The sequence below is a fragment of the Myotis daubentonii genome, chromosome 9 (assembly GCF_963259705.1).
Source record: "Myotis daubentonii chromosome 9, mMyoDau2.1, whole genome shotgun sequence".
In the NCBI taxonomy this organism is placed as follows: domain Eukaryota; kingdom Metazoa; phylum Chordata; class Mammalia; order Chiroptera; family Vespertilionidae; genus Myotis; species Myotis daubentonii.
Window position 1 is genome coordinate 2,839,092 of NC_081848.1, and position 23,599 is coordinate 2,862,690.

General features: G+C 61.2%; 1 protein-coding gene across 7 annotated transcripts in view; it reads left to right on the plus strand.

Annotated features, from left to right (window-relative positions):
- The first annotated feature begins 1,045 nt into the window (after positions 1-1,045).
- The window catches only part of BCL9L (BCL9 like), a 29,669-nt gene continuing 7,115 nt past the window's right edge, over positions 1,046-23,599 (plus strand). The window contains exons 1-5 of one of the 7 annotated variants that reach the window (XM_059707671.1): positions 1,046-2,370; positions 18,146-18,244; positions 19,529-19,920; positions 20,570-20,689; positions 23,050-23,254. In XM_059707671.1, the coding sequence (XP_059563654.1) occupies positions 18,219-18,244; positions 19,529-19,920; positions 20,570-20,689; positions 23,050-23,254 (743 nt within the window). In that variant the 5' untranslated portion in view covers positions 1,046-2,370; positions 18,146-18,218. Of the gene's footprint in view, positions 2,371-18,145; positions 18,245-19,528; positions 19,921-19,943; positions 20,039-20,569; positions 20,690-21,956; positions 22,874-23,049; positions 23,255-23,599 lie in introns of those variants that run through there. The other 6 variants (XM_059707669.1, XM_059707675.1, XM_059707672.1 and 3 more) reach the window with 6 other exon arrangements.

A 23,599-nucleotide genomic window follows, 5' to 3' on the forward strand; every position in this document is an offset into this window, starting at 1 on the left:
TATACCCACAGGACCCTGGAGACGGGAGAGGAAATTAAACCCTAATCACATGGGTCAGGTATGACCCTAGACCAGGGGTGGGCAAACTTTTTGACTCGAGGGCCACAATGGGTTGTTAAACTGGACTCAGAAGAAGGAGCTGCGGCCGTGTTTCCCGACGTTGCCATGTTAACACTGCTGCTGGTGAAGGAGCGGAGGGGAGAGCAAGAGGACCCTCCGCTCTTTCGGCTCCGCGGGCCGGAGAGAACAGCCGAACCGAACGGGCCGGATCCGGCCTGGGGGCCGTAGTTTGCCCACTGCTGCCCTAGGGCCTAGGCCAGTGATGGCGAACCTTTTGAGCTCGGCGTGTCAGCATTTTGAAAAACCCTAACTTAACTCTGGTGCCGTGTCACATATAGAAACTTTTTGATATTTGCAATCATAGTAAAACAAAGACTTATATTTTTGATATTTATTTTATATATTTAAATGCCATTTAACAAAGAAAAATCAACCAAAAAAATAAGTTCGTGTGTCACCTCTGACACGCATGTCATAGGTTCACCATCGCTGTCCTAGGCCCTGGGATTCTTTCACACCAGAGCTCAGCCTCTCTGGGCTTCAGTTTGCTTTTCCTTTAAGTGGGAATAATACCAGCTCACAGGGTGTGATGAGTCAATCCCCAACCCAGCTGGGTGCTGGCGCAGCAGTTAGTAGGCACTGGGACGCTCTGTGGACTGGCCCAGCTGCTGGCACCACTCACCCATCCAGTGAATTTATGGAAGCCCTACTCTGAGCCCAGCACTGAGTGCCGTGGGGAATGTAGAGGCGTAGGAGGCATGGTTTGGGCCCCGAGAATCTTTTGGTGCAACCGGGCACATACAGGACAGACAGCCATCCTCCTTCCTTGTTGGTGTTAATCCGGTGGGTGCGGGCAGGGGGCCGGAAAGCGCCCGGGGATACCGAGGCCCACATCTAGCCCTGGGCTTTCCATTTTCCAGCTGTGAAGCCGGAGACTTACGTTTCCTCCCCAGTCATGGGGCCGCCACGTCTTTCTCACGGCTTGTGGGAAACACTGAAGTAACATGTGAAATAAAAAGTACAACTTCATTTTCATTGCATCTGCTCTCAGATAGGGGAGTGTGTGTGTCACTCTGATGTGTGGAGAGAGTTCTTGGGAGAAGACCAAGGTTTCACTTCCACAAGCATTTTCTCAGCACCCACTCTGCCTGAGAATTGAGAAGACAACACCCAGTCCATGTCCTCAAGAACGGCCTGGTCTCCAGGAGAGAGGACCAAAGGAGATGCCCAGTGCGGCGTGAAGGTGGGTGGTACAGCCAGCGCCCGGGAGTGCGAGTGGGGTTGAGGGGGTGCAGGCATCCTGCTGCTTCCCATCCGTGTGGGTAGGAGGCGAGGGCAGTGCTGTCCAGCTCTCCCCCGCGTGGGAGGTTGCTGGCGGGGAGGGGAGGGGAGGGGTAGCAGCCCCCGCCCGCCGCGACCCACCGGCCTCCCCGCCAGCCGGCACGGCGCCTTACCGAGTCAGGCCGCTGGGAGGCCGGGAGCGGCTGGGCAGGCGGAGATGGGGGAGCTCTTATTTTGACAGGGGCCGCGCGGCTCTGGAATGAAGGCAGAAGGAGGCCGCCAGCGCGCCCGGTGCGGAGCGTATTGGGGCCGGAGCGGAGCCGAGCGCAGCGGGCCAGGCCCCGGCAGCGCAGCGGAGCCCGGGAAGGCGGCGGCGCGCGGCGGAGCCAGAGGCCGGACATGCCCCGGACGCGGGGCCGCTGCACCCCCGCCGCCGCCCGCAGCCAGCCGGCCCGACGCCCGCACGCCCGGGTCCCCCCGCGCCGCGCCGCCCGGGGGCTGCGCCCCGGACCCTCGGCGCGCGGCCAACAATAAGCGCCCAGACAGCCCTCTCCCCGCCCCGCGCCCGCCGCCCCGCCGGCCTCGGGGAAAGTGAAAGGAGGAGGCGAAGCGAGGAAGGAAGGAAGGAAGGAAGGAGGAAGGAAGGAAGGAAGGAAGGAAGGAGGAAGGAAGGAAGGAAGGAAGGAAGGAGGAGGAGGAGGAGGAGGAGTAGGAGGAGGAGGAGGCGGCGGCGGCGCGGGAGCTGAGACCCCAGCCCCGAGACCCGGACGGACGGACGGACGGGCGCGCGCTCCCCGCCGCCCACGACCATGCTCCGCGACCGGGAAGCTGGGACCTAGGCGCCCGGCGAACCCGGACACCCTCGCCCCGGCCAGGCCGGTGTTGAGATCAAGGCATCCGGGATCAAAGGACCACCTCCTGCGCCCTCCGCACCTCCGACCGGCGAGCAGGACCCCCTTCCACCCACCGACCCGGACCTGGTCATGGCGTCCAGCTCCGGCCTGGCGTGAGGATCCCGACCCGCGAGAGGTGAGCGGCGGGCTGGGCTGAGGGCGCAGGTCCTGCCGAGCCAGCAGGGGCGCGAGGAGGGAGGTCCAGCTCTACCTGGGGAGGGGGACGCAGTCGGAATATCGTTTGCCCTCGGGAACGCACCCCCGAGCTGTTTAATGGGCGGGAGCGCCCCCAGGGCTCGTGGAGGTTACGCTTGGGCCCCCAATCCGGTAGCAGCCCCAGAGCACAGTGGGGAGGGCTCAGGGGCAGCCAGCGGACCCTGCCACCCTAGAGCAGAGAACAAGGCCGGCCTGGGGCCAGCTGGAGCAGCAGCCCTGCCCTGGGGGCTTCTGGGAGTTGTAGTCCCCCTCCTAGGGTTCCCTACCCCTGGGGTCCCAGCACCCCTCCATGCCTGATGGGAGCCTTCGAAGGAGGCGCATTGGGTTTGGGGATCACTGGGGTCACCCTCTGGCCCCAAGCACTGCCTGGGGCAGCAGGGGCTGTGCCTGGAGGAGTCTCCCCAGCCGAGTTCTTAGCGGTGTGGGTTTGGCTGGGCGGTGGGGGTGGGGCCATCAGAGTTCCTTGGAGGTGTCCCTGCGCTGCAAGGGGAAGCGCCCCTGCCTTGGCCCAAAGCAGTGTGGGGAAGAGAAGGGAGGCTCGGCTTCTTGCTTGCCGGAGGCGCCTTCTGTCCCGGGGCTGCTGGGATCTGGTCTCAGGAGGGACCGTGTCTCCTCTCCCTTCTCCCCTGGGAGCCGAGAGGAGCGGGCTCCTGACGGTCTGGATCTGGAGGCTGCCTCTCTGGAACAGGAAAGCCAGGATCAGCTTCTGTCTGTCTGTCCAGCTTCCTTCCTTCCGGGTTTCTCTGACACTTTCCCCTTCCTCTCTTTCTATCTGTCTGTCTGCTGCTGGGGGTGTATGTCTGCGTCGGTGTCTGGTGGGGAGGCCTGTGCTGCTCTGGGAGAGGTGGGCTGGGCAGGTGATGGCGCACACCTGGGAGAGCTGCCCCCACTGTGTGCTGCAACCCACCCATGTCTCCAGGCAGCTTTCCTAATGCGACCTCGGAGTTCGGTGGGCGTCCCCTGCCCTTCTGCCAGCTCCTCTTGGGAGCAGCCACTCCTGGGCTAGGGCTGCTGGCGGCCTGCTCTCCTCCTCTGGGTCAGGACCGCGATTCCATGGCCCCAGGCGAAGGACATGTTCAGGCCCCGTCTTTCTGGTGTCAGCTCTGAGAGGGTGGCCGAGCAGGTGAAGGGTCGGGCGTCTGGTGCCAGGAAGGAAGGTGCCGCCTTCCCCAGGGGTCTGGCCGAGGGCCAGCCTTCTGACCGCGTTGCTCACCTGTGTTGCTCCTAATGTGGGTGGGGTCGGGCTGATGTTGGGAGGGGGCTTGTGAGGGCTCGACTGCCTCTACTCTTGGGTCCAGAGTCGCTCCTGTGCTTGGGGCAGCAGGAGGTGGGTTCTGGAGGTCCATATGGAGACTCCCAATGAGGCTCTAGTGACTGGGGTGGAAAGTCAAAGTGGGGAGAAACCGCAGAGGCCTGGGGAAGGATTGCTGGTCCCCAGAAACTGGGACGGGCACAGCAGTGGGGATGTGGGACCTGGTGAACTTGCGATTGATCTGTGTTGGGCCCCCTTGACTTTGGGTAGTTCCTGCCTCCCAGCTTCCGGGTCCCTGGCTTCAGCAGGAGCTCTGGGCTGGGGACTCAGTTTCCACGAACAGGCAGGGGTAGCATTCTGGGCAGAGGCCTGGTGGGTGGCAGTGTTGACTCAGCAGAGGCTGGAATGCCTGGCACCTGCTTTAGATTAAAGGCAATGCCTGCAAAGAGGGGCTGCCCACTTTGGGGTGGGAGTGGCTGGGAGGGAGTTCCCTGGAGCCCAGGAGTGGGGGGCAAGGAAAGGACCCGGGTTGCAGGCAATGGCAGCTCTAGCAGGAGCCCCAGACAGGAGCTGAGGGCACCCCCACACTGCCTCTGGTGCCAAATTCCATCCTAGTGCCAGGGGACAGTAGCGGGGCAGCTGTGGGGGCCAGGATGTCGGAGTGAGGGCCTGAAAGGAGGTGGGGGCACTTTGGGGTTCTCATTGCCTTGGCGCCATGTTTACTCTTCCTGGGGTGTCTTGGCTGCTCACAGTGAGGTGCTCCTGGAGCCTGGGCACCCAAAGGTGATGGGGAAATAGCATCCCTTCCTTGTCCTGAGAGCTTTGGGCACTGCCTGGGCGCTGACCTAGGGGGAGGAGGAAGAGGGGATGGCAGCGTGGGAAAGTGGGCAGCCACGTGGGGACAGGTTGGGTGCCTGGGGCAGGGAGCCTCTGCCAGCCCTGCTCTCCCTGGGGTGGGGCTGTTCCAGGGACTGGCTCAACCTGTTGAGTGCCTGGCTGCGCTAGTTTGGCATCTGGGCCTCTGCCTGCCGGCCCTGCCAGCTGCCCACCCAGAGCCACACTGCGGGCTGCCCAGGGACCTGGGGAAAGGCTGCCTGGCCGAGGCGCCAGGATGGGCCGTAGAGGCTCCGTCCAGGTCCTGCCCTGTGACTCCCAGGGCTGGAGGGCCTGGGTGGCTGAGTAGCTGGGAGCTGAGGGGCTGGGGAAACCGCGGGGCTGGCACTTGATCGGGGGCTCTGGAGCCAGAGCCTGGAATTGCCTCTGCTGGATGCGAGGCTCCGGCCTCCACCCCCACCCCTGACTGGTCTGCACTCCTTCCCCCCCAAGCACTGCCCACTCCCTCTGAGGGGGGGGGGGCGGGCCTGAGGGCACTCTGTACCCTGGGAGGAGAAGGGTGGCTTCCTGCCCATCTTCCTAACACCCCTCCCCCCACAGAGAGGAGGGGACCCCCACCCCGCCCTGAGTGTGGGAATTCCCTGACACCGCCCCCCCCCCCAGGCCCTTGCTGCCCCTGCCCCACCCCTGAGCTTTAGGCCCGCCATGGGGAGGTGGGGTGGGGAGGGGTGCCAGGTACCGGTCTGTAGGGGAGAAGGTGGTCAGCACAGCCTGTGAGTGGGGGCGGAGGCACAGGAGGGTTCTCTTCCCTCCCAGTCCTGAGGGGAAGGAAGCCTGCCCCACCTTCTTGCCTAGCGGAGGCCGAGGCAGGGGCTGTGTCTCCTTTCCCTAGGCCTCCCTGCTGGCCCCGGGCACCTGCCTTTCCCAATGCTGTACCTTCCAGCCCCCTTTCCTCAGGGCCTGGGGCTGTCCACCCCCCTCCTCCCAGGGGCTGATTGGCGGATCTGCTCTGGCCGACTGCCCTCCCCCTGGCTCTCCACCCCCAGGCCAGGAATGGCCCTGGGTCCAGCATTTCGAAACCAGGATTGTTTTGAAATCTCTGAGTGTCTCTCCACCCCCTCCTCTCTCCCCACAACCCAGAGCAGTCTCCTAACCTGACGCCGCACTGTGCATCCTGTGTCCTGCCAGGGTGCATGCATGCGCGCACACCAGCACATGGCCACATGTGTACTCCTGTGTGTGTATACGTGAGTGTGTATGGAGTATGTGTGCTAGCACATGGCCATGTGCATACTCCTGTGTGTGTGTGTGTGTGTGTGTGTGTGTGTGTGTGAGTATGAGTGTGTGTGAGTGAGTATGCTAGCACATGGCCATGTGCATACTCCTGTGTGTGTGTGTGTGAGTGAGTGTGCTAGCACATGGCCATGTGCATACTCCTGTGTGTCTGTGTGTGTGTGTGAGTATGAGTGTGTGAGTGAGTATGCCAGCACATGGCCATGTGCATACTCCTGTGTGTCTGTGTGTGTGTGTGAGTATGAGTGTGAGTGTGAGTGAGTATGCTAGCACATGGCCATGTGCATACTCCTGTGTGTGTGTGTGTGTGTGTGTGAGTGAGTGTGCTAGCACATGGCCATGTGCATACTCCTGTGTGTGTGTGTGTGTGTGAGTGAGTGAGTGTGCTAGCACATGGCCATGTGCATACTCCTGTGTGTGTGTCCCAGTGTGGTGCATCTTGTCAGCCAGCAGCTCTGTGCACTGGCCCTCCCCTCTCGTTCCTGAGCTCTCCTGGGCCTTCTCTGTGAGTGTGAAAGCCTCCACGGCCTGCAGGAGCCCTTCCTGGGTGTGTGTGTTTGGGAGTTGTGTCTGTGCGTCTCTCAGCTACACATGTCGGGGAGTATCTCTGAGGAGCGGGCAGTTGTCTCTTTGATGAGTGCATTGCTGGTGTGCACAGAGGGTGCTCCGCGCCTTTTCCCGCCTTCTCCTCCCTGGGAACGTGTCTGGGGTGTATAGTCACGTCTCCCTGGAGCTGCCTGGGACGTGGAGTCCTGTCCTTCCATAGGGAGCTTGCTGGCGTGGGGCCAGGCCTCCTGGCAGTTCTGTGGTCCTTGGAGAGAAAGTGGTAGAGTGGGGAGGCTTTGGGATGAATTGTCCCCAGGGCTGGCCTCTCTCCCTCTGTCCCTCATGGACACCCAGTGCCATGAGGATCCCAACATGACCTACCGGTTCCCCCTCTTCTGGTCCGGAGGCTCCGTGGTGGGCGTCACAGGGAGGCCCAGAGCTCCGAAGGAATGGGCGTTAGCCCTCCACCCCTGGGGTCACTTGCTTTTTGAGGACAAGAAACAGCCAGCTGCACCGGACCGGGGAGCTTGGTGGCTAATTTAAGGTCTGAAAGCTGACTTCTCAGCTAGAGGCAAAGAGCAAAACAAGACCAGACACTCGTATTTCCAGCCTCCACAGAGGACCGAGGGGCCTGAAGTCCTCGGGGTGGTGCCGCCCCAGAATTGTGAAGTGTTTGAGGGGTCAACTGCCATTGCAGCAGATCCTGGGAAATACTTCAACAACAACAACACACATACTTTTATTGATTTCAGAGAGGAAGAGAGAGATAGAAACATCAATGATGTGAATCATTGATCGGCTGCTTCCTGCATGCGCCCTACTGGGGATGGAGCCTGCAAACTGGGCATGTGCCCTTGCCTGGAATTGAGCCCAGGACCCTTTAGTCCACAGGCCACTGCTTTATCCACTGAGCCAAACCAGCTAGGCTGGGAAGTCCTTTAAAAAAAAAATAAAACAGATTGGCTTGAGAGAGAGAATCATCAATTTGTTCCACTTATGCATCAATTGGTTGATTCTTTTTTTTTTTTAATATATTTTATTGATTTTTTACAGAGAGGAAGAGAGAGAGATAGAGAGTTAGAAACATAGAGGAGAGAGAAACATCGATCAGCTGCCCCCTGCACATCTCCCACTGGGGATGTGCCCGCAACCCAGGTACGTGCCCGCAACCCAGGTACATGCCCTTGACCGGAATCGAACCTGGGACCTTTCAGTCCGCAAGCCAATGCTCTATCCACTGAGCCACACCAGTTTCGGCGAATTGGTTGATTCTTATATGTGCCCTGATCGGGGATCAATCCTGAAACCTTGGCATCTCAGGACGATCCTCTAAACAACTGAGCTACCTGGCGGGGCCCGGGAAGTCCTTCATGCTCAGTCTCATTCCTTCCCCTGCCGCCGGAGAGAGCTCTGCGGGGGGTAGGTTGCCCGGTGCTTGTTTTTGTTGCCAAACCCAGGTAGGGAGGATGGCAGAGTTACCTCTGCCTGGGCCGTGGGCAGTGAAAGCCCCACCCCCTGTGCCACCCTGGGGTCTCAGGCTGGAACCCAACCAATGCTTTCCTCTGGCAACTCCTGTGGCCAATCAGCGACGAAGAAGAGGGCTGGGCAGGGGCTGTGTGAGGGACAGGGGCTGTGTGGGGGGACAGGGGCTGTGTGGGGGGACAAGGGCTGTGTGGGGGACAGGGGCTGTGTGGGGGACAGGGGCTGTGTGTGGGGGACAGGGGCTGTGTGGGGGACAGGGGCTGTGTGGGGGACAGGGGCTGTGTGGGGGACGGGCTGTGTGTGGGGAACAGGGGCTGTGTGGGGGGACAGGGGCTGTGTGTGGGGGACAGGGGCTGTGTGGAGGGCAGGGGCTGTGTGGAGGGACAGGGGCTGTGTGGGGGGACAGGGGCTGTGTGTGGGGGACAGGGGCTGTGTGGGGGGCAGGGGCTGTGTTGGGGGCAGGGGCTGTGTGGGGGCAGTGGCCTGTGGTCCCAGGGGGACAGGCAGGCAGAGCGCTGGCTCAGGGACCCAGCATGGGGAGGGCCTTGGCAAGGCATTTTCGGTTTATTTCTCAATCTCTGTCTCTGAGACACGCACACACACGTCACTGCAGACACCTTCAAGAGCCGAGCCCAGAACTCCCCCCGGGGCAGGGCAGGGCCGGGCAGGGCCGGGTGTCCCAGATGGGCTGTGTGGCACCAGCCTTGCTCTGGCAGATGCCCGGCCATGGCTCCTGGACCTGGAAGCAGAGCCCAGCACAGGCCAGTCTCCTCCCGACGCCCCATCCTGTGTCTGGGAGCAGCACAGGCTGGAGAGGGTTAAGTCTGGTTGGCAGGGACATCCCCTCCCTCCTGCCAGAGAGAGAGAGAGAGAGAGAGAGAGAGAGAGAGAGAGAGAGAGAGAGAGAGGTGGTTAGCAGCTTGCTCTAGTTGGCCTCTCTCCCAGAATTCTTTGGAAAAGAACTCCCCTTTGACCCCCAGTACAAACTGAGCCCAGCCACCGGCCTCCCTCCCGCCCGCCTGTGGAAGCTGCAGCCCCGCGTCCTGACGGCTGTGCTGATCCTCTGACCCCAGGCCCTCAGGCCAGGCCTGGTCCCCAGGATTTTGCATCTTCAGGGGAGAAGGGATGTCATCAAGGAGACCTCACAAGGACAGGGGACCCACCTCACTCTTTCCCTTGACACAGGATCACCCTGGGGGTGACTGGAGCCAGACCCTGGGGTCCGCTGCCTCCCCACCCCTCCCTTTCTCCTTCCAGGCCCTCAGGCCAGGCGGCCAGAGCTGTCTGCCTGTCCCCGCTCTGGTGGCAGGAGGGGCAGAACGGAGGGATCTCTAGGCTCTCCCCCAGCTCCTTTCCTGCTCCTGGGACAGGGCGGGGAGGGGGGGGCAGTGTGAGGGGAGCTGGTAGTCCTGGCTCCCAGCCAAGTCGCCAACGTGGGAGGGGGCGGGATGGGAGCGGGTGGGGGTGTCTCAGGAGCTCAGGGACTTCCTGGAGCTGCGGCTGTGCGTGTGCGTGTGTGTGTGTGTGTGTGTGTGTGTGTGTGTGCGCGCGCGCGTGCGCGTGTGCATGTTTCTGTGGTGTGTGTTGGGATGGGACTAGGGTTATGGGAGGAGGAGGGGCAGAGATCCTGGCCTGAGAGATTGCTGGCCTGGGGCTTCTCGCTGGGACCTGCTCCACAGGGAGCCCCAGGCCCAGACCACACCCTTGAGCCTGAGCCCAGACACACAGCTGCCCTGAGGGAGGTCCCCTGCTGGTGTGTGCCCCTCTCCCGCTCCCCACAGCCCCTGCTGATCAGCCGGGGCTCCTGCGGGGCTTTTTGTCCTGGGACCCTCCTCCTGGTTTCTGACCTCCCCTTCTTCATCCTCCTCCCCCAGAGGGGCTCACAGCCAGCCCCCTGGAGGCTGGTAGGGAGTGGGGGCGAGGCCATGGCAGGATTTAGCCTCTGGTTAACTAACTGGATCCCTCCCCAGGTTGGGGGTGGAAGGTGGGGGTGGGGGTTGGGGGGTGGGGGTCATCCCAACCACCCGTGGAGGGCAAGGTACAACTTCCTGGTCACCCCAAGCTCTTCTCTTTGTTGCCTGCTTTGGCCTCAGCTGGCAGAGTCAAAGCCAGGGTGGCCACCAGCCACCACAGTGTGGTTTCTGCCTCGGCCCCTAGAGACACACACTCTTCTGCTGCCACCCCCTCTTCCCTCCCTCCCTCTCTCCCTCCCTTCCTCCTTTATTAGCAACAACTCCCTGAATTCACAACAAACATGCCTCTGGGCTCCAGGTCTGCAGGGAAAGCTGGACCTGGAGGAGGCCCTTGGAGGCGGTCCTCAGGAGGGAGGACGCCCCTGCACCCCCCAGCCACCGCCAGAGGACACACCCCACAGGGACCAGGAAGAAGTGGTCCTGTTTGGGGAGCAGTGACAGGTGTGGCTGAGGAGGTTTAGGGGTGGGGCTTGGGCTCCACCCCACTTGACCTTTGACCCTCACCTGCAGAGTGGGAGGGGCAGCAGACTCCTTTTCTCAGGGAGGGGGCTGTGCTGCTGTCATGGTAACTTGCCTGATTCTGAGAGGCGGGGATGACTGAGGACATCACGGATGAAGGGTGGGTGGGCTGGGGGCAGCCCGAGGACTTTGCTCTCGGAGCTCCAGGTGGGCTGGGCACCAGTGTTGAGGTGGGTGGAGTGGACCCTCTCTTTGACCTCCTCCCCGGGGAGAGAGCTGTGATCTCTAGCCCCAGCCTGGTGCACAGCAGGCAGGGGGGAGTGGAAGGAGTGAGCAGACACCACTTGCCTCACAGCGCGGAGTGCTGACACCAGGTGCGTGTGGATTGTGCACCGGTGAAGAACCCAGTTGCTGGAGCGCATGGGCTCAGTCCTCACTCTAGCTCTGGGCTGTACCTTAAGCAGGTGACCTAACTGCTGCCGCCTTCTCTGTGAAGTGGGGAGCAGAAGTGATTGGGCAGCAGCTGTGCTGAGGGTTAAATGAGAGCCTGTGAAGCCTCAGGACAGCCTGTTAGAGACGTCCTTGGTAGTTTTATCAGCTCTTAAGGGAACTCCGACCCCCAGAGGCGTTTGCAGGGAGACCTGAGGCAGGTGAGGGCATGGGGGGTGTTGGGAAGACACCAGCTGGGTTCTAATGCCCCCCCTCTTTTTAAAAATATTTTTATTGATTTCAGAGGAAGGGCGAGAGAGAGAAACATCAATGATGAGAGAGAATCATGGATCGGCTGCCTCCTTCACGCCCCCCACTGGTGATTGAGCCTACAACCCGGGCATGTGCCCTTGACCAGAATCAAACCCGAAACCCTTCTATCCACAGAGCCAAACCAGCTAGGGCCAGACCTGTCTTCTTGCTGCCTCAGTTTCCCCCACTATTGGTGCTGGCTGTCATCTTGATTACAGTTTGCCAAGTAGCTAATGGCCTGGAGGGGGCTGGGGCCTTAGGTGAGTTCTTCCCCACTTCTCCCAGCCTCTCAGGCGGACCCCCCCCCCCCCCCGCCCCGGGGCTGTGAGCAGACAGGCCAGCTTCAGCACCTCCCCAGCCACCCCAGGCCTCGCTGCCCTGCTCTTTCACTGAGCAAGGCATTCTGTCCTTAAACGCCTTAAATGGCTGCTCCCTTTCCTTCTTGGCTAAGGGGTCAGGGACCTTCCTTGGGGAGAAAAAAAATGGCAGCATGGAGCTCTGATATGGATGGTACCGCTTAGGCCTGCCTCGGTGCCCAGGTTCCCTGGCTCCCTGAGCGGGCGGGGCAGTGCTCATGCCTGGGACGTGTGTGGAAGCCGGGGTGGGCATGCCTGTCACCTGGTGCACACAGGTGGGCAGGAAGGAGGCGTCCTGAAGCCCCAAGGACGGGCGGGGTATCAGCATCTGTGGTGTCTGAATCCTTTCCTAGGCTGCCGGGTGAGTGGGGCAGGCAGTCCTGGGTGCCCTGGGGCAGGGGAGATGCTGAGTGATGCTGGTGGGCAGGGCTCCTAAAGGCCCTGGGATGGGAGTGGGGGTGGAGGGCTGCGCCTGGGCCTTCTGGGTGAGGACAGGCTGGGCAGCAGGGACATTGCTCCCACGAGGGGAGCTCACGGACAGGTGGTTTGGGTCTTCTGGGCAGTCTCTGGCCACAGCCCTAGAGACAGTTGATCAGCAGGTGGCCAGAGTGCCTGGGACATGCGGGCACCCGGGTCTGAGGCCTGGCTAGGCTGGCAGGTGCCTTCTCTGGCCTGGGACCGGGGTGTGGGCTGGAATCCCTGGCTCCGCTCACCTCCTCCTCTGGGAGCAGAGGGGAGCACTCCCCTGGGCCCGCTGCGGCTCAGCACTGGCCCGGCCTGCGCGGCGCTGCTGGGCCACACTCCTGGGCCCGGCCCCTGGAGCCTGCTCCTCCGGCAGGTTGGGGCTATTTTTGGGATCAGCTGGGGCTCTGGGCTGCTTTCAGATGCTCCAGTGTGAGCTGGAGAGATGGGAACAGATGGCTGGTGGGTCCCACTCGGTGGGTCCTGCTGGGAGCAGGTTATTTTTAGGGTTTGTTAACCCACTGGGGGTGTGTGGAGCCACCTTGGGAGGGAGAGCCCCGCTAGCTGAGAAGAGAACAGGTCTTGGACCCCTAGATTCCAGAACTGTGTATCCCAGCTGCTCCTCATTCCCTCTCAGACCTCCACTGTTGTGTTGTTGTTATTGCTAATCCTCACCCAAGGCCATTTTTTCCATTGATTTTTAGAGAGAGTGAGAGACAGAGAGAAATATCAATGTGAGAGACACATTTTGATTGGTTGCTTTCCACACACGTCCCAGCCAGGGCCAGGATCCAACCTGCAGCTGAGGTGCTTGCCCTTGACCACAGTCGAACCCTTGACCCTTCAGTCTGAGGGTCGACGCTCTAACTACTGAGCACACTGGCCAGGGCCGACCCCCCCACTGTTTAAAGAGGTCCATGGCAAGAAAGTAGACGCCAGCTCTGACCCAGCCCAAACAGAGAGACTGCCTGGGTCAGGAGAGAGAGGGGCCTGGCACTGGGATGCTTGCCTCCAGTGGTTTTGAGACACAGACCTGAAGCTAAGCGAGTGGTCTGCTGCTCTCAGGGTTCACACTTGAGGTCTGCGTGTTTGTCAGTAAACCCAGGGGTGCCTGGGGAGTGCTCGCCGGTGCCTGGCCTCTGCGAGGGGTGCAGAGGGAGGGCCAAGTTCTGTGCTCAGACCACCAGTGTGATGCCCAGGGGCTCCTGGGTAGGTCAGGTACAAATACCCGGCAAGTCCTAACTTCACCAAATGCCCATGGATTTGGGTGCCATTCAGGCAGGAAAAAAGGGGACATCATGGTCAGAAGTGGTTTGTTGAGGGCTGAGTATGCCATAGACATTCTTTTTTAAAAAAAAAATATATATATTTTATTGATTTCAGAGAGGAAGAGAGAAATAGAAACATCAATGATGAGAGAGAATCATGGATCGGTCGCCTCCTGCACGCTCCTTACTGGGATCGAGCCCACAACCCAGGCATGTGCCCTGACCGGGAATCGAGCCACGACCTCCTGGTTCATAGGTTGACGTTCAACCACTGAGCCACACTGGCCGGCTGCCATAGGCATTCTGTTAGATAGTTTTACTAACAGGATTTCACTCTATGAATTTATCCTCCTTTTGCAGAAGGGGAAACGGGACTACACCCAGCTCTCAGTCCCTGCACCGGGCCCGCTGCCTGCAGGTCCTGGCCCCTGGGCCCTGGCGCTGGACCCCCTCAGGAACAGGTTTAGGGGATGCGTGTGGGAAGGGAGGCCTGGGCCCAGGGGACCCTGCCAGTCACTGCTCTCCTAATGCCCTAAGCTCTCCTTGCCCGCCGGTGCCAGGACCGACACCGGCCACCCCATTTGGCCTTCCTGTCGTCCCGGCAGGAGGATCACACATCCTGTCCTGTCCGCCCCGCCCCCACCCGCCTGCCCACATGCCCTGCTTCCTGGAGGGTCAGCGTCTGGATGTGAACAGAGGCAGAGCCCGAGGGCCTCCAGGTGCTGCAGGTGCTGAGCTGGGGCCAGGCAGGCGGGGTGGGGGGGGTGTGTGTGTGCCCCGGCCATGGCTGCCCTGGGAGAGCAGAGGCCGAGGCGGCAGCGGTGAGGCGGCCTGTGGTACAGGCGGCTGTGCCAGCGAGTCTGCTGCCGCCGCTCCTCCCACAATGGCCCCATTGTTCCCGCAGCCAGGCAGTTGGGAGGAGGTGCCTAGGCCACCCCTAACCTCCACCCCCCAACCAGGGGCCAGATTAACCCCTCGGAGGCCAGAGCTCCGTGAGGGCCCACAGGTTGCTCTCTTCTCGGGATACAGGCCTGGGAAGTCACCTCTCGCCTCCTGTGCCCGGCACGGGCCGCTCTAGAGAGCGGGGTGTTCCCCAGGGTGGGAGCAGCACGAGGACCCCCCTCCCCACCTTGGTGCAGGTGCCAGGGGCCAGGAAGTGCCCGTGGGCAGCCGCCGGGCCCAGCTAGTTGGGCTGGTGGGGCTAATCCCGCCACCACCGCCTGCCCCGCTGGCTCCAGCGCCTTCCTTCCTGTGAAACCAGAGCTGGGTTGGGCCTCGCTCCGGATTTCGGTGGATTTAAAGAGGCAGCACCATGCCTGCCAGCTTGGCTTCCTCCCCTCCCCAGGTAGGGTCTGGGGCAGAGAGGGGACTGGAGGACTGCTGGCTCCTCCCTTGCCCCGGGGTGACCCCTGGCCCTTGCCCTGTTTGGGGGCCAGGCTCGGGCGGGTGGGGTGGGCGGGGTGGGCTGCGGTTTCCTGTGCCGGCTGTTTGCCTGGCCCACAGTGCCCGCTCTGCCTGGGCTTCCTGCCTGTCTTGGTTCACTGTGCCCCCTACTGCTCCCCGCGGGGGGAGGGGACAGGCAGGGATTGGGCAGCAAACTTTGGGGCACCTCACTGCCAGGACATGCCTGGCACTGTCTGAAGGAGCCGAGGGGGGTGACCTCAGGCTTGTCCAGGCAATGCCACTGGCCCTGCGGCCTCCGGAAGGTCCAAAGGGCACAGACCCCCCGTAGAAGCCCCCTGTGCAGAGACCCGGCCTGGGAAGGCTTGGGCCAGGAGTTTCCGTGTCTCCGTGGGGTTGGGGTTGCCTGACATGACGCTGGGGCGCAGGTGGGGCTGGGCTGGAAACTCCCAGGCAGAAATGGTTGATTTGCATGGTCTCCTTTGGCAGGAGGGGGCAGGGAAGTGGGGGGCACTGCTAGGAACCTGGATGGGGAAACCCCTCACCCCAGCTCCTGGCCTGGAAGTTCCCAACGAGGGTCTCTGAGCCACACCTTGGTCCCTGAGCAGGTTTCCTGCTGGGCTGTGATCCTTGACCTCCCGTCCAGCCGGGGGACCCAGGAGGAGGAAGTGCTGGGTGCTAGAGGAGAGCTTCTAGGGACCAGGGAGACCTGCTGCCCTGGAGAAAGGGGGCTCAGGGGCTTGTGGTCTTGGGGGCTGCACCCCTTTAGCCAGAGGCCAAGGATCCCACCCTTTTGCTCCCAGCAGGGCCCTGTCCTTTCAGCTGTCATTCAGGGCCCTAGCCATCCACTTCCTCTCCGGAGGCGTTTGCCCACTGAATGTGGGAGCGTGGACCCCCGAGTTCTCTCACTGGGTGGCTTGGAGCCAGGCAGGGAGCCAAGCAGAGGCTCTCTAGGCGGGGACAGGGGCAAGAGGCAGGTGGCATGGGTGTGTGAATGCCCCTACGCCTGTGGCGGTTCTTGCTGAGCCAGGACCTGGAGAGCTGGGCATCCATGGAGACTCTCCAGTCGGGTCGCCCAGCTCCAGCCCTGCTTCCTGCCCCCCCCCCCCCGCCCCCGTCCCCAAGTTACACAAGGGGGCAAACGCTCTCACCCTTTGTCGCAGCCGCCTGCCTTTCCCTGAGGAGGGCACAGCTCCCTGTCTGTGAGCATGGCTAACCCCTCGCCCGCCCCCCCCCCCCAGCGGAGCCAGGGCACTGGGCTCCCAGAGCCCCACCCCTTGCTTTTCACCATCACAGGGGCTCCGGGCCTGGCCTGGGGAGACTCTTCACTCGTGGGGTGGGTGGTAGGAGTAAAGGGGGTATGATATATGGTGACAGAAGATGATTTGAGTTGGGTGGTGGGCCATATACAGATCTTGTCATGTAGAAATCCACACCTGACACCTACATGATCCTATGATCCAGTGTCACCCCAATCAGTTTAATTTAAAAAACTGAACCCACGAGGAAGGGCCCAGCCCTCCTGCCTAACATCCCCAGGCCTTCCCGAACTCTCCTGGGATTGTGTAAGGAGGCGGGTCTCTGGGAGCTGGGCCCACTCCTGGGGATAAAAGTGGGAGGGGGTGCGATGGGAAAGTCCTGACTCATCCCTGCCTGACTCAGCTTGCTCTGTGGCAGGAGAGCTCAGGGCCTTGGCCTCGGGAGATGCTGGAGAAGCCCATGTCCTAACAGCCCCCCGCCCCCCCCCCCCCGCCCCCAGCTGAGTACAGGTCCAGTATTCACAGCTGTAAACCTAGGAGGGGGGTGGGCCTGGCCCAGTGGCTGGCATGTGGGAAGCCAGCCCGCCTGTTACAGGCTCCACACGCTGTCCTGACCCCGCAGAGGGGCACTGCTGTGTTGGGGACACCATGGGCGGGGGTCTTGGCACTTCCACTTCTTGGTCCCTTCCTTTTCCTAGACCTCAGTGTCCTCCTGGTGAAATGGGTGACTAAACCCGACCCTCGCCCTGGCCAGCTTGGCTCAATGGCGAATGTCACCCTCCGACCGAAGCGTCTCACAGGTTCAAGTCTTGGTCAAAAGCACGTACCTCCCCGTCGGGGAGGCAACCAGTCACTGCCTCTCTCACAGGACGTTTCTCTCTCTTTCTTCCCTTCCACTCTCTCTCAATGGAAAAATCTGAGGATTAAAAACAAATAAACAGACTACCTCCCAGTAGGTGGTAAGCAGTGAGGCTAAAGGATAAAGGAGGTGGTGGGGCCTGAGACCCACCTCTGCTCCAACCCCAGCTGGTGCCGGGAAGGGCCCTGGACTTTGAAACCTTCTCCTGAGGCCCCTCCCTTCCCAGAGACAGATCTGAGCCCGAAGGCTCATGTGCCCGGGGTTTAGTTAGGACCGTTAGACTCTCACCGGGGCCCAGGGGGGTCCTGGTCCCTGGTCGCAGCCTAGCCTAGCCTCCAGCCGCCGGGTGGGGACTGGGCGCCAGTGCCTGGTGGGTCTGTCACCTGGGCTAGGCTGCAGGCCCAGCACCCTCCCTACTCCCTCCCCTGCATCGGCGGGGGTGGGGGGGGTGGGGGGGTGGGGGGGCTGGGCTGGGGGGTGGGGAGCGGCGGGCGAGGCTTCTGCTGGTGTGTTTGTTGGGATGTATCCATGGCCCTGTGTGTGTTTCTCTGTGACTACCGGCTGCGAGGGCTCCTCTGGGGCCGGCCTCAGTCTTTCCATCTGTGCAATGAGCCGGCAGGGCGCGCGCTCTGCCCTGCGGCAGCCCTAGGGCCGGGGCGGCTGGGTGGCGCCCTGGGTGCGCCCGGCGCCCTCCAGCACCCCCGCGAGGGGAGGCGTGGGCGCTCCTCCGCTTCCCGGGCTCCGTGCGTGTCTTTGTCTCCCGTCCACGTGGGAGCTGGGAGTGAGTCAGAGTTCGGCCGCCGTTGCTCCCGCAGCCCCTGCCCCGCGGCGCCCGCGCTCAGCCGGGGCCCTGGGGCCGAGCAGCCCGGCCGAGGGCGCCGCCGTCCCGGCGATCGGCTCCCGCGCCGTCGCCGTCGCTCGCTGGCTGGCTCCGCGGCCTCCTCTGCCCCGCGCGGGGGTGGGGTGGGCGCGGGGAGGGCTGCATTCTTGCGGTTGGGGAGGAATCCGAGCCGCGTCGCCGGTCTCCAGCCGCGCCAGCTGCAGCCGGGCCCCAGCCTCGCTGCCCGCCCGGGCCTGCCGGGATGGGCTCGGGCCCGGCCCCGGGCTGAGCGCGGCAGAGTCCGCATCCCCGCTGCCCACGTCGGGGGCGCCTGGGAGGGAAGCTGCGCTGGGGAGTGGGTGGGTCGCGAGGGGCGCCCTGCCCGGGGTGCGGGGTGTGCTGGGAGAGAGAGGGCCCCAGGGTGCCAGGCTGCCCCGCGTGGGCACCGTCGCACCCCCTCTCTCCAGTGCTTTCCGCCTGGCCGGGCCGTGCTAGAGAGGCCAGCTCCCTGCGGGTCAGTGCGGGCGGGAGGCTAGGACTAGCCTCTAGGATAGACCCCGCCTAGCAGTCGCTCCTCTCCATCACCCTGTCCAGGTCCCTAGTCTAGGGCTGCTGGGTCCTCCCTCTGCCCCTCCCCTCCTCACCCCCTCCCCAAGTCACAAGTTTTCTCTTTGGGGCTTGTTGCTGCAGTCCCTGCTCCAGTACCGAGTACCTGCTGGGCCCTGGGCACGCAGGGGCCGTAGCCCCACTGTGTGTGGGAGCCATGAGGATCCTGGCTAACAAGACAAGGTGTGTGGGTGTCATGGAGGGTGGGACGTGTGTGTGTGGAGTGTGGGGAAGGGAAGGGCCCTGGAGCCATGGGGCTGAGCTGTGCTGGCTTGGGGATCCGGCTCCCTGGCATCCAGCTCAAGGGGGGTCCGAATGGGAAGGCCTGCCCTGGGCCAGGAGCCCAGCCTGAGCGCCTGGACCCAGGGGGGCAGGGGATGGCACCCAGCTCAAGGGGGTCCGAATGGGAAGGCCTGCCCTGGGCCAGGAGCCCAGCCTGAGCGCCTGGACCCGGGGACGGAGGATGGCACCCAGCTCAAGGGGGTCCGAATGGGAAGGCCTGCCCTGGGCCAGGAGCCCAGCCTGAGCGCCTGGACCCGGGGGGCAGGGGATGGCACCCAGCTAGGCCTGCTGTGTGGTCCCTTCGGCCTTTTCTGCTGAGAAACAGTTTGAGTGGAACCCCTACCTCCCACCCCACTGTGGGTCCCCTGGTGCCCTCTGGCCCCAGTCTTGCTGGGAGGGGGTGGCCAGCCTTCCTCCCTTCCCCAGGAGGAGCCTGCAGACAGGCCAGGCGGCTGCAGGACAGCGGAGCTGAAATAAATCTGAGCTGGTGTGGAATGAGGGGATAAATATCCTCTCCCAGTGATGTGATCTTTCCAGCGGCTATTAATAGGTCTCCGGGGATGGGGAGGTGGTGGGGGGAGCCAGCTGGATCTTAAAGGGCCCACAGCCTGGGAATCCTTGGCTGTGAGCTGCACTCCAGTCTGCTCCACACACCACTCCCCTTCCCCTTTCTTCCTGCTCCCGCCTGGGTACCAACCACTCGGTGGTGCTTTTCCCCACTTCCCCGGGGACCAGGGCTGGGCATGAGTAGTGACCCTCAGGTCCTGTGCCCCTCCCTGTTGGACTGGGACACGTGGAAGTTGAGGTTTGGGACTTTGGAAGGAATCCAGACAGCAGACCCTAGAAAAGAGGATGCTAAATGTTGGTCAGGTGCTAGTGTGTGAGGGTGGTGGTGCCTGGAGGCTTGCAGCCTGAGGGGTGTTGGGGTGTGGGTGGGTCTGCCAGGAAAGGCTCTGGTTTTCATTTGAATTGTGGGGACTGAGGGTGGAGGGTGCCCCATCTTCACTCTCCAATGTGAATGGCATCAGCACTTGTCTGAGGAGCAGGGGAAGGAGGTCGGAATAAGCTGGGCATCTTAAGATGCCACTCAGCCCTCCCTCCCCTCCCAGTAGGTGAGGCAGGAGGGGCAGGCGTGCTAAGCCCCTGTCACGATTAACCTTTCCTGTCTCTCTCGCCTTCTCCCAGGTTGCCCCACCCCAGGAGGAGAGAAGCTCCAGGGAGCCCACCACTGTCCCCCCGTGGCCACTGCCCCCCTGCCCCATCCAAACCAATGCACCCAGAAAATAAGCTGACCAATCATGGCAAGACAGGGAATGGTGGGGCCCAATCCCAGCATCAGAATGTGAACCAAGGACCCACCTGCAACCTGGGCTCGAAGGGTGTGGGGGCGGGGAACCATGGGGCCAAGGCCAACCAGATTTCACCCAGCAACTCCAGTCTGAAGAACACCCAGGCCCAGGCCGGGGTGCCCCCTTTCAGCTCGCTCAAGGGCAAAGTGAAGAGGGAGCGGAGTGTGTCTGTGGACTCTGGAGAGCAGCGTGAGGCTGGGACGCCCTCCCTGGACTCAGAGGCCAAAGGTACCCCCTTTTCTGACCCCCAGGAGTCCAGCATGTTCGACAGCCCATGGCCCACACTTGCGCGGAGCCCATCTTTCTGTCCCCTTCCCAGTCCTCATCCCCTGCTTCTCTCCAGCATGTATGTGGGGACACCTTTCTCTTATCCCCATTACACCCACCCACCGGTGGTTTTCTCAGGATTGGGAGTGGCCAGGGGGGAGATTTGTCATCCTTAGGTGCCACCCATGCTGGGGCCACCCGTGGTGGGGTTCCCGGTCAGTCTCTTCCTCTCCGGCTGTCCCACCAGAACCTCCAGGGGAGGAGGAAGGTGCTCCGTGAGGAGGAGCAGGCCCACCCCCCAGGAGCCTCCTGGCTCTGGGCTGGTGGGAGCTGCTGCAGCCACTAGCCTGGAAGAGTAGCAGAGGCCTCCCCCTCCCCCGCCCCAGCCTTAATTAGAACCAGTTGTGCTTGGTGCTGGTTGGGGGAGGGGAGGCAGGCCGTGGGGCTGTAGAGAGAAATCAGGAACAAATGGTGGTGTGGTGGGGGCCAAGGGCTGGCGAAATGCCCACCACAGCCTGGGCATCGCCCTGGGGCATCTGGGAGAATGGGCCTGGAGGTGGAGGACAGGCTGAGGCGCTCACTCTGCCCGCCTGCCCCTCCTGCCCAGCAGAGGTGGCGCCCCGCAGCAAGCGGCGCTGTGTGCTGGAGCGGAAGCAGCCGTACAGCGGAGACGAATGGTGCTCAGGACCAGACAGCGAGGAGGACGACAAGCCCATCGGGGCCGCCCACAGTGAGTGCCCATCACGCCAGGGTGCTGTGGCCCACGCTGCCCTTGGGGGATGGCTGCCCTAAGGGAGCCTTCCTCCCCTCCCCTCCCCTCGGGCTTCAGAGTGCTGAGCCTGGGCAGACAGGCAGCCAGGGTCAGGAGCCAGGCTCCTTCCTTCTGATCCCACCTCCATACTGTTGCTCCCTGCACTGTGACAGCTCTGCCCCTGCCTCCTAGGTGCTCAGTGCCCCCCTTTCCCTAAGGACCAAGGCAGGGTGGGGTGAACCTCAGGTGGCCCCTCCTGGCTCTTCCACTTATACCTCCAAGAATTGCTGGCCTGTGCTGCCACCTGCTGGTCAGTGGAGGGAGGACAGCGAGATTCTAGCATCACTTGGAGTGGGACAGTTGGCTCTGATGCCCATGCCGTTCCGGGGTGTGAGCTAACACTGGCTGTGTCTCTGGCGCACCTCCCTGACCTTTAACTGACTCCTGGCAAGTGCCCGGAATACATCACCAGGACAAAGTGTGGGTGGGTGCCCACTCCTCTTATTCTCGGTTCATGAGCCCCTGGCTGATAGATGAGGGTGGTCACTGCCTCTAAGGACAGATATGCCTCCTCTATCTTATTCACTTTTAAAAAAGTAATTTTTTAAAATTGATTTCAGAGAGGAAGGGAAAGGGAGAGAGGGATAGAAACATCAATGATGAGAGAGAATCATTGATTGGCTGCTTCCGGCAACCTGGGCGTGTGCCCTGACTGGTAATCGAACCATGACCTCCTGGTTCATAGGTCAACACTCAACCACTGAGCCTCGCTGGTTGGGCTGTCACATTGGCTTTTATGATGCTAGCCTGCACCATTGTAAAAATGCGGGGAGACCCTGGGAAATACAGAGAAGATGTTGCTAACACCTCATACTCAGTTCCAAGGCCACCATTAGTACTATTTTAGTGGTACTGCCTGCCGATTCTCAAAGAGTTCTTTTTGTTTTAAATGTTTTTTTTACATTTATTTTTAAAATCTATTTTATTGATTTTTTTTACAGAGAAGAAGGGAGAGGGATAGAGAGAAACATCGATAAGAGAAAAACATTGATCAGCTGCCTCCTGCACACCCCCTACTGGGGATGTGCCCGCAACCAAGGTACATGCCCTTGACCGGACTCGACCTGGGACCTTCAGTCCTCAGGCCAATGCTCTATCCACTGAGCAAAACCAGCCAGGGCTAAATATGTCTTTATTGATTTTTTTTTTTTTTTTTTTTTTTAGAGAGAGAGAGGAAGGGAAGAGGGATAGAGATATAAAAACATCGATGAGAGAAACATCATCAATTGGCTGTCTTCTGCACGCTCCTCTCTGTCATGTGCCCTGACTGGGAATCGAACTGTGATCTCTTGGTTTCTGGGTCAATGCTCAGCCACTGAGCCATGCCAGCCAGACTCTCAAAGAGTTCTTGATGGTGGGGCAGTATAATGCAGAGTGAATAGCACAGACTCTTCATTCAGACCACCTTGGTTTATAGACCAGGTTTTCACTGATTATTTGTATAAATTGGGGAAAGGGCTTCGGTTTATTCACCTATAAAGATATTTACCTCCTAGGGTTGATATGTGGTGAGTTGGTACATATAACACACTTAGAACGATGTTAGCTTTTCAGAGAGGAAGGGAGAGGGAGAGAGAGATAGAAACATCAATAGCGAGAGAGAATCATTGATCGGCTGCCTTCTGCACATCCCCTACTTGGGATTGAGCCCACAACCTGGGCATGTGTCCAGACTGGGAATGAACCAGTGACCTCTTGGTGCATGGTTCAATTCCGACACTCCACTGCTGAGCTATACTAACTAGGCCCCAGTGGTTTTTTAGCTTGTGACTTGCTTTTGAACTTGTTACAAAAAATAGATTTCTTTGACTACCCCTTATGCAGGACAGGAGAATTGAGGCTGAGAGGGACTAAGTGTCTTGTTCATAAGGTTACACAGCCGGCTAGTTAGTGGTGAAAAATCACTCATCGTCTGAATCCTCAGTTGGTGCACCCTTTTTGCCTTCTCCCCTCGCAGAGACCAGGGCATGAGGATGGAGCAGGGCTAAGAGCAGGTTTCGTAGACTCTGTGGGCATCACATTCAGGGTGCCAAACCTTTCCCTTTCTTCTCATCCACATGGTCCCCACGATTGCCATCCTGGTCAAAGACTGGTCTAGGGCAAGTACGTGTGGAAAGCAAGCTGGGAAACCACCAGAATGTGGCAGCAAAGGGCCCCGTGGGCACCACCTTCCACAGTGCACCTTTCCCTTGGCGCCTCTGGGCGATGGGGGTGCCAGCTAGTTCTCCTTTCTAAATCTGGACTGCTGACCCTCTTTCCTTCCCTTCCCTTCCCTGCAGATTGTAATGTAGGAGACCCTGCCATGGCGGCCCCACAGCTGGGTCCCGGCCAGACCCCCCAGCTTCCCCTCAGTGAGGGCAGTGCCCCAGGCCCCCCGCATGGGCCCCCAGCAGCCCTGCGGCCAGATGCCTCCGGGGGCAGTGGTGTCCCCGGAAAGCCTCCCTCACAATTCGTGTATGTCTTCACCACCCACCTGGCCAACACGTAAGTGCCTCACAGACTGTGCTGGCTCTCTTTACCCAGCAACCTGGAGCCCGGGGTCTTGTGGGAGTGTCTGTGGAGCCAGCGTTGGTTTGGGTTGGGTTGGTTGGGTCGAGTTGGTTGGGTTGAGTCCGGTTGGGTTGGTTGGATTGGGTTGGTTGGATTGGCTTGAGTTGGTTGGGTTGGATGGTTAGGTCGGGTTGGGTTGGTTGGATTTGGTTGGGTTGATTAGGTTGGTTTGGGTTGGTTGTGTAGGGTTGGTTGGGTTGGGTTGGTTGTGTAGGGTTGGTTGGGTTGGGTTGGTTCGGGTTGGGTCAGATTGGGTTGGGTTGGGTCGGGTTGGGTTGG